Consider the following 11,010-nt stretch of genomic DNA (forward strand, 5'->3'; position numbering starts at 1 on the left):
ATTATAATTTAATCTTTGAAAAGGATGAATACCCTGCTATAATAGCCATCTGCCTAATAATATAACAGAGCAGTCTAACCAAATAATGAGAGTAGTTCATTTCTACTAAGTAGATAAGACTTTCCAGACTCCCTATTAACTACTACATCTATCAAGACGTACAGTACATTGCTATATAATACTCATCATTATGCAACCCAATCCCAATCTCTGATACCGATTGCTGGAAATTATTTCGGTGCATCCCTATTCTGTTCTGATACATTTTACTGGGGACAAAACATTTTAGAATGTCTCAAATTGTCAGCCCAGAGTTTCCAATATCGTCAAATGTCAAATCTCAACAAATGTATTGCAATGACACTGATAAACTTTCAGCCAATATAGTCTAGCGAGGCCACACCTCCAATCTCGCCTGGCCTCCTTGGAGGTCTGGATACTTAGTAAAAAAAGTTTTCTATTGGATGTTAGTTGTTTTTTTTTACTCCACTCATGGACTTGTTGAAGGTAGGCTTAGAGTGGTTTCACTATTTCTTCTAACTGGATTGAACACAATTCCTGATAGTTTTAGTTCCTACCTAGATTGCAACATATCAGAAAAGAAGCAAATATGAAGGAAATTCTATTTCGGAAGGAACTGTGCTCTATTCATAAAATTGAGTCATAAAAGCCATTACAACTTCTCTGCTTAAATGCTGTTCTGATATAAAGAGATGTTTTTGTGTGCTTCATACAGGCTATCGTTTGTTAGTTAAATTTTTTTTGGTACATCTGGGGGTTGAGACTGCTGCGCCACCTCTTTTCGTTTCGAATTTGGAATTAGATTTTTCCCTCACAAATTATTTCTACCTCATCCACACTTCATATACTGCACACTTTATATTTTAGTAGAAGATTGTGACAGGAGCCAGATCATTCAGTGTTACCAGTCCTATTATATCTTCTAAAGCGAGTGTGTAGTCCAGTCGCAATAACAACGATTCATCTAGGAAAAGGTTATGTTTGTTTATCAGAGACTGATATGGTTAATAGAAATCTACAGATTTTGATGGGGTTTTATTTTGAGAATTTGCTGCCATCTTCACTTAGCTAGCCACTGCTGCACTGAAGGCATTACTTCCACCACTAATAGCATCTATGAACTGTATGGCTTTTCCCACTGGCCGTTTTAACAGCTTATTAGCCAGTAATAGGATTACTAGTATCTACTAACTTACTACTGGGAATAGTCATAAGAATTTAGCATTTGCTAGTGAGGCTGAAGATGAACTTTACACTGCCATAGCTATTTCATTTCATGGCACAACAAAGTTTATTTTTCTTTCATTCATGCATGACATTGATATAATAACTATCAATATACACTCACCTAAAGGATTATTAGGAACACCATACTAATACTGTGTTTGACCCCCTTTCGCCTTCAGAACTGCCTTAATTCTACGTGGCATTGATTCAACAAGGTGCGGAAAGCATCCTTTAGAAATGTTGGCCCATATTGATAGGATAGCATCTTGCAGTTGATGGAGATTTGTGGGATGCACATCCAGGGCACGAAGCTCCCGTTCCACCACATCCCAAAGATGCTCTATTGGGTTGAGATCTGGTGACTGTGGGGGCCATTTCAGTACAGTGAACTCACTGTCATGTTCAAGAAAACAATTTGAAATGATTCGAGCTTTGTGACATGGTGCATTATCCTGCTGGAAGTAGCCATCAGAGGATGGGTACATGGTGGTCATAAAGGGATGGACATGGTCAGAAACTATGCTCAGGTAGGCCGTGGCATTTAAACGATTGGCACTAAGGGGCCTAAAGTGTGCCAAGAAAACATCCCCCACACCATTACACCACCACCACCAGCCTGCACAGTGGTAACAAGGCATGATGGATCCATGTTCTCATTCTGTTTACGCCAAATTCAGACTCTACTATCTGAATATCTCAACAGAAATCGAGACTCATCAGACCAGGCAACATTCTTCCAGTCTTCAACTGTCCAATTTTGGTGAGCTCGTGATTAGATAATTGCATTAATGAGAAATTGAACAGGTGTTCCTAATAATCCTTTAGGTGAGTGTAGGTGGCAATAACTGACTTTTTCATCCAGTGAAAAGATGAGAGAATCATGGAAACCCCTCCTCTTTTACTGCGCAAGGGGTTGTGGTATATATTAACCCAAAAAGTTTTATTTTAGGCTTAATATAACGTAGCTACTGAATGTTGTAGCCTGCAAAGGTTTTGCAACAAAAATCCTAAAGGTATTCCCCAGGCCTAGCGACAAGCCAGGCCTGGTGTAAAGAGATTATAGCCAATATAACAGCAATAATGACTGGGACATCAGATGCAATACACAAATGTATACATATTAAAGCATTCCACTCCTGTACTTATGTCATATGCCAAAGGGTCTTGTCTTCTTAAAATTTGAAAATTCTAGCAGAATGAGCTAAAAAAGAACAGAGGATTTTATCTTGAATTGTTTATCCTAACAGCTATTCCATAATCACAATGACAACACACATACTAAAACTCTGACCTTTTTTTCCCCTCAAAAATTATCAAAATAAATCTGAACTGAAATTCCTACCCATAGGCCTATAGTAGCCGTTATGCTGCTGCAATGGATATCACTATTGATGGTTTCCATTATTTTAAAGCAGTCAACTGAGTGGGACTATGAGCTTAATAGGCTGATCCTTCAGGACAACCTTTAAAATAATGATTGTCTCAATGGCACTGTCGTGTGTTCAAAGCAATATAATAGCAATGCTTAGGGATGTTTCCACTATTCTTCACTATATTCAACCACAAAACATAATAGCTTTGTTTTATACTTGAAAATGTAAACTGTTAGGCTAACTAAATGTTTTCATTGTTTATATTTTTGTAATTATAAAAATTATCTTTGATGCTCCACATGTCATGGAAAATGTTCATGTTAATTCCAATTACCCTTGAACAACTCTGTTGTAAATCCAACAGCGTACTGGACACTGAGGTTGGTCGAAGGCCAACTGACATTGAGGTTCGTCAAAGGCAATGATACGGAGTGAGAGGAATGTTATCAAGGGACTGGTACTCTACCATTTACCAGACCATTCCAACCAGTCTGGCAGAAATTCCAGGCAACTGATATCGAATAGTTCCAAAAAACAGGATTCATCAGTTCTACCAATCAGCCATAAGATTATGACAGGTGAAGAGAATAACACTGATAATCTCGTTATCACGGCACCTGTCAGTGGGTGGGATATATTAGGCAGCAAGCGAACATTCTGGCCTCAATTTGATGTGTTAGAAGCAGAAAAAATGGGCGTAAGGATTTGAACAACTTTGTCAAGGGCCAAACTGTGATGGCCTTTGTAGGGTGTTCCCAGTCTGCAGTGGTCAGAACCTATCAAAAGTGGTCCAAGGAAGGAAAAGCGGTGAACCGGCGACAAGGTCATAGGCGGCAAAGTGCCCATGCTGACCCTTGTCCACTGCCTAAAATGGGCATGTGCCTAAAGCATCAGAACTGGACCACGGAGCAATGGAAGAAGGTGGCCTGGTCTGATGAATCACATTTCCCTTTACATCACATGGATTGCCAGGTGCTTGTGCGTTGCTTACCTGGAAAACATATGGCACCAGGATGCACTATGGGAAGAAAGCAAGCCGGTGGCGGTGTGATGCTTTGGGCAATGTTCTGCTGGGAAACCTTGGGTCTTGCAATTCATGTGGATGTTTTACTTTCACACGTACCACCTAAGCATTGTTGCAGACAATGTGCATGCTTTCATGGCAACGGTATTGCCTAATGGCATTGGCCTCTTTCAGAAGGATAATGCGCCCTGCCACAAAGCAGAAATGGTTCAGGAACGGTTTGAGGAACAAAACAACTAGTTCAAGGTGTTGACTTGGCCTCCAAATTCCCTAGATCTCAATCCAATCGAGCATCTGTGGGATGTGCTGGACAAACAAGTCAGATCCATGGACTCCCCACCTCGCAACTTACAGGACTTAAAGGATCTGCTGCTAACGTGTTGGTGCCAGATAAAACAGCACACCTTCAGAGGTTTAGTGGAGTCCATGCTGTTTTGGTGGCAAAAGGGGGACCTACACAATATTAGGCAGGTGGTCATAATGTTATGGCTGATCAGTATATATTGCAAAAATATCAACAAAAAATTTAGAATCAGATTTCTAAGTGGACTGGGCAATTTACTCCATGTACACTATTTTCCAGTAATATATACTATATAATAATATAAACTATAATATACTATTTAACATAATATATTGTAATGATTCATTATGTAGTTCTGGCTTACAGGTCTTTGGCTGCATGTCAAGTGCTGTCAAGAAATGACTTTCCCGGATAAAAATAGGTAATCTCTCACATGAAAAAGGAACTAAGAATGTGCAGTTCCAACTGGTCAGGGTGGGTCTCGCATTGCCAGACCTCAGAACACTTCTCACACACTATTAATAGAATGGAAAAAATAAAAAGAAAATCGACCAAGGATACTTCTTAATGTTTCCCTTTTGCCTTTGGATCTTGCAATGCAGACTATAATAAAATCACTCTGAAAGAATGATATATCATTTTACATTTATTCTATTACAGCATTTTGAAATGCATCCTGCTTCAATTGTATCTTTTCAAGACACCTGTATTCATTAGGACAGAAACAAAAACCTCTTAATGATATGATAATTTGCATACAAATAGAATTTAGAAAATAAATCTTGAATATGCGGAAATCCGTCAGTGATGGATAATCCCTAAATTCCCTTGCTATTTTGGCATGTGACTTCTAAAGACTAATGTACACTGTCTTAACTGGAGTCTGTAGTTATTTTTTTCCACTGATTTAAAATAATATTTTACACTCAAGGAAGTTCAAGCAATAATCAGGCAATAATTGTGATTGATCTTGTGTAGAAAATATCATTACCATTGATGATGTTCTTTCTCCAACAGTCTGATTTACTGCCTAGTCCTGTTTGTCCTTTTTATAATGGGTTGTCAAGAAAGAACAGACACATACATGTTCCAGGGAGTCTGATCTATCATGAATGGGACCCCACAAGGTTCCCATACACAAATGTGATACAATAAATTAGAAAGGTATTGATAGTGAATGACACAAACATGAATAGGCAGATTAGAGGCACAGGCACTTAAGAAAGCTCTCTAACATTAAATAATTTCAAGAACTTCTACCAGTAGTTTTATGGAATCAATATAATTATATTTGAACTATATATATTTAGCATTTGAAGGAGTTTGTGAGTCTTCTTTCAGATTTAACTTAAACTCATTATGCTATGAATTACCCTTATTCAAAACAGTTTCATGAATCCCAGATGTCAGCTTCTGCATATGCAAAACCATTAAAAGCAACCTCTTAACAGTACATATCAATAACAAGAGCCATTGCGGTTCACTTACCAAGTAGTTATACTGCAGTGCTTTTGTTTCTAACAAGCCTGCATCTAAATCATATTAAAACAGAAAAGACACTCACTGGTTGGTTTTCTACAGCATGGAAGAGACGTTTTAGACCTGCCCCAGTTACCCTCCATTCACAGGCTAAAGCCCTGAAATCTTTGCATAATTTCGTACACTCTACCGCCTGCAGCTTAGTTTATTACATATTGTTAATCTCAACTCTGTTATGTGTGCTTAGAGAGCTGCTTAATCCCATACTTTACATACCATTGGTCTTTCCACTTTCACTTGATTATTCAGTTGTGAATAACTATGGCTTTTGTACAAATAATTACCGAGTGGCTGCAGTTCGAGATTTTGTGGAATTTAATTTGCCACTGATAAATAGATTTCTGTGCATGTGCAAGATTCAGGTAGCCCGATGTGTACATGCCTGGAGTCTACATTTTGAATATAAGACTTAAAGCTGAGAGATGTGTAAAGACAAATAGGTTGGTTTCGGTCAGTTGTCCTGATGATGAGTCCATCTCAGTAATAATAGTCAGATAACAGTGGAATTATTATAGTCCCAACGACAGTAGAGAAGTTTCAAATTCTCAATTACGTTTCCAGTCACAAGCATGGACTAGCTAGCTACGGTCTCAATGGCTGCCTGAAAAAGCTCATTACATGATTAGGATGACTAACTGAAGCAAATCCATGGCTGTTCTAAAATGCTCACTTGTAACCTGGCATCTCCTGTTCAGAACATCCAAAAGCACTGGAGAAGGCTTAATGTCTAGAGAATGCAGAACATGATGAAATGGATGTGCATTAATACCAACTAATTATTAAAAAATGACATGTTGCTTATATTCTGGTGAACAGACTTTTCTGACTCTGGCCTGGTGGCCATCCTGCATACACTGTCCCTCTTCCTTAAAAAAATGTATCTATCAATCTACTCATGTTCGCCAATTTCACCACTCTGGTTGCTCTCATCACTAAGAGTGATGAGTCCATGTACCTTCGAGTGGTTGACCACCAGGTGGCCTGGTTCAGTCAACAAAATGTAACCGTGGAGTTGGGGGTTCACCACTGCACAGATGTGACATTCGTAAAGACACCTCAAAACAAGGAATGAATAACAAGTGGCAGCGGACGGAGAGAATAATACAGTTGCCGCACAAATGTGTTTGGCTGTACAGTTGCAAGCTACTCACTGTCAGTAACATTACGTATCATTCACCCATCGTAATAAATACAACCTTTTTGTGACACACTCCCCATTACTCTCCTAATTAGCATAAGAACTCACACAAGCCGCCATAAGGAGTTGCCAGAGCAAAATGAGGCAAGACCACCATGTTAAATTACTAATTTCCTAAACCCAGACGGCACTGGCCAATTGCCCCACCCTCCGGAGGACCCCTGGCTTGATCCACGATCAGGATTTTAACCTGTCTCACAATAACACAACTAAATGTGAGGCAGCGACTTCACAACTTCACCATTTAACACCCTGAATTCTTAATTATCATCATAAATTAGCCACGGTTACCATATTAAACCACTCTGACTTGCAGAAAGACAACAGTACACCCAAAGAATAATGCAATCAGTAAGAACAACCACAATGCTTGTGCACCAACCTATGATTGGTAGCCTTATATTGTCAGCAGTAGCCACAGCACTTAAGGCACATTACAGTGTATTTCAAAAAGCGAAAAAATAATAATATATATATATATATTGGGTTCTGGCAGTGGCAGGTCTTGACTTGGTCATGCACAACTGGATGTCAAAGCAGTTCAAAAAATCTGTTGTAAGTGGAGGGAGTATCGATGGTGCAGGGAGAGTGTTATTTTGACAGACAGGATTCATAGGACCATTTACAGGGGGTTCTATGAAGAACCTTACATATAGGTTTCTTAGTACAAACATCTGCAAAACAGAAAAAAAGTTTCCCTAAGGGGACAAAATGAAAAACCTTATATGGTTCTACTTCTCTATTTTTCCTAAGTGTGTAAAATGAGGTTTGGTCCAGATGCAATAACTTTTAACAGAGAATAAACTAAATTTAAACAAAAGATTTCAAAGTCGCAGCTGTTTCTGTCTACCGAATACCATTTCTGAAAATGTCAGACAGTGGGTGTCATGGCTTGCCTAAATCACATGGAACAACTTTCAAGTGTTGAGACGATAGCTGAGAACCATGCTGTTGCAGTTGCGCAGGGCAGATAAAGGGGAGTCTGTGCTGTGAAACACCAAATAAGGCTTTCAGTAGCAGCGTCAAGGGACTGCAGGCCAGGAAATGGCTAAAAAGGAACTGACGTAATCTCAGAAACCTTGAGTCACTAGATTACAGTTCCTTGAGAAGCTGTAACAATGCCAAATGAAGCACAGCCAAAGCATACACAAAGGATAGGTTGACTCAAAGATGACTGCTGGGGAAAATAATAATAAGTAAAAAGTCTTAAAGCAAAATACCATGACATTGTACATTACTTTACTTCCATTATATATGGTATTTTTTTATCATGATATGTCTAAAAATAAATCTCTGAACAATGTCCGCTTACAGGGGCCAATTCAATGTTTCCGAATTTGATTATTTTACTGATGCACATAATGGAATCCAAACCAATAACAGATACCATGGAATTTAAAGAATATGATCTACATTTAAACTACATTTCCCTGGACAGAGCTTTATAGCCCAGGTTGGGCAGTGTTACTTTGTATATGTAATCTGTTATGGTTGCTAAATACCAAAATCTCCAAAATTGTAAAAAGCTAAGTAATATTTAGATTACCCAAACTCAATAATGTTAGTTGACTACTTTCCTCTTGTGACTTTCCCGATAAGATGCTTCTGAAGAAGACAAAAAGAATCCATCAAACATATTTGTCATCAGAGTGGCCATTGACTTGCGGTCAGACTACCTCAGGTGGAATACTGAATTCTGTATCATTTTGAAAACCGAACAGTTCCAATATAAGTAATCCAGTAATCCAATAAGGATTAACCCTGTTTGTCAAAAGCAAATGCGATCTGATACCTTGATAATTAACACTTCAGTTGGGAACATCACTGATTACAGTACAGCTTCCTTGTAATTTATTCTTTTGCTTGTATGTAATTGGTTGAATATGAACTGTTACTCCCCAATTCTGTCTACAGCAAATATATAAGCACACAGACCTGGTAATCTCTAGGTCAATGTTTGCCATAGATTACACTAAGAAATTGCCTTTCAGATACTGTATCTGCTACTAGATTATGTTCTGATAGGGCTAGGGTCGACCTGACATCCACAGGCTATTGAATATGTTGCCTAAAAAGGCCTGAGAACATGTGGCCTGAGAAAAGTTGCTACTATTGCTTGTATTTCTGGTTTGTATGTTCAAATTCACTTATTCTGTACATGCAAGCATATCTGAATGTTCAGTTAATAGCCCAACACTCCCCAGTAAATGTTTTGTGTAGGTTAACCTTCCACATAAGGCAGGATTAGTATACAGCAGGTAAATTACAAATTGAACATATTCAACATGATTTATTCACTTTTGATGGGACTACTCATGAAAAGTGGATATACATCTTGAGATCAGATTATTCACTCAGATTCCGCAAGAGCCAACTGAAAATGGCAACATATGAGTTCACTGTTAAAGATTGCAGCTATCAGGCTAGCTGTTCTAACATAATTTAAACGAATGACCATTTGAACCTTTGGTAAGCCTACAGCAAACAAAATCCATACTAATAGGCCCGAAACGTATGAATTGGTGCCAGTAAGCGTTCATGTAGTCTTGAGACAATATTTAAATAACGTGTTAATGAAAATTAATCAACTTATGAGCACAACAAATGCCTATTCGATTTCTTGAAGTACATTTCGCGAGCCAATCACGTTCCACTAAGGGGGGTTGCCAATAGCGTATAGGTTGACACAAAATAACGGTTCATCGGATTGACCAAAACCTAGGGTAACAAAAAAATACGTTGGACAACAGCCCAATTTATCAGTTAATTGAAATCTCTAATATAATTTTTTTTGAGATTCTGAAGAAATGTTCACTCCAAATTTCTCAACCTTAAATTATTATATAAAAAAACGTTCAATTAATTTGACATTGCCTTACAACCAGAAAAAATCGTTTCCCATTTTATTAGATTGTCAAATATAAACCCATAAAAAAATATATGGTAATCGGTTTGAATACTGTACGTCGAAAATACCATTCTCTACACAACCAGTGCTTTAATTAGGACACCGTATGTATGTTAACTTTAAACAAAGCTGTTCCCTCACTTTATAATAAGGTTACTTACCGTCTTCGGCATTTTTGCGATTCTTACTAGTCACTGTCAGGAATTGTAGTCAACAAAAACTTTTGTCCATTAGATAAGGTGCCCAATATGAGAAATCGTCCAAATCACGCTCTGTTTTGATCAACTTTGATTTAAACTTTTCCCCCAACCTAAAGGAGGCTATGCTATTCGTGTTTTATAAATGTCTTTGTTTCGCCTCAGAGTGGTGGTCCAGTGCTTGATTTCCTGCTAACGGCAATGACTAAAAAACCACACCCAACCCAATGAAGACATACTGAAATGAGTTTCATCAGACTCCGCCTGTATTCTCAATGACCCGACGAACCGTTATGTCTTTGTTAAACTCAAGTTAAACACAAGCGAATTAACTAAATTCCGCGACTAGAAGTTAAAGCCGGTATATCTCAGGTTGCCACATCTAGGAAATCAGTTTTCAAAGTTTTGACACGTTCAACGATATAGGGTGTAAATATTACGATTCCAAATATTTTTCTCAACAAACAACTACAGAGGTCTATTTTTATAATCAGATGAATATAAGGAAAAAGTGTTCTTTGTACAATGATTCAAGCTCAATCAAGAGTTTTTTGAAAAATTGAGCAGTTGACCTATTTGTGAACCAACGATATGAATATCCTGTTGTAGTCGACTTCGAAAAAAGTATCTCCGTTTCATATGGAGTGCATTTAGTGTATACGATTCCCTTAATTGGATAGTCCAAAGCCAATTTAAATAGTACGCAATTAATAATACAAATTGACCAAATGTTTATAGCCTTCCAATGAAATAGACGGTAACCTACTAAACAAACGCAATTAAGTATAAAGGAAAAAATTACTTAAAAGAAAAAAAGGCAAAAAGGGAGTGGTATGACCAAGAGCTGTTCTTTGGCACAAAGCATGTGAAGGGCCTGGACACGGTTATTAACCGTGGTATACTGGGAAATATACCTACTTTCTGGGAAATGTACCTACTAAATAAACTAGGGATACCCTCTCTTATAAACAGGGTGGTTGGAATCCTGAATGCTGATTGACTGATAGCAGTGATATGCGAGACTCTGTAACAGGGTACATCACATTACTTCACAGTATAGCTTTAATTACATTTGTAACGGGTTCATAAGCGCAATACGGCATCTTAGGGGGTTTGTGGTATATTGCCAGTTTACTATGGATAAGTGCTGTGTCCAGGCACTCCGCAATGCAGCTCTTATCCATTTTATATTGGCCATATACCACACCCCTAGGGACTA

The 11,010-nt window shown here is 38.1% G+C and overlaps 1 protein-coding gene across 1 annotated transcript in view; it reads right to left on the reverse strand.

The window, feature by feature from the left end:
* Positions 1-10,009, reverse strand: part of msna (moesin a) — a 33,203-nt gene extending 23,194 nt beyond the window's left edge. The window contains exon 1 of the mRNA XM_010865009.5: positions 9,756-10,009. Coding sequence (XP_010863311.1) covers positions 9,756-9,767 — 12 coding nt within the window. The 5' untranslated portion in view covers positions 9,768-10,009. The remainder of the gene's footprint in view (positions 1-9,755) is intronic.
* Between the last annotated feature and the right edge of the window lie 1,001 nt (positions 10,010-11,010).

The sequence above is a fragment of the Esox lucius genome, chromosome 7 (assembly GCF_011004845.1).
Source record: "Esox lucius isolate fEsoLuc1 chromosome 7, fEsoLuc1.pri, whole genome shotgun sequence".
Taxonomy (NCBI): domain Eukaryota; kingdom Metazoa; phylum Chordata; class Actinopteri; order Esociformes; family Esocidae; genus Esox; species Esox lucius.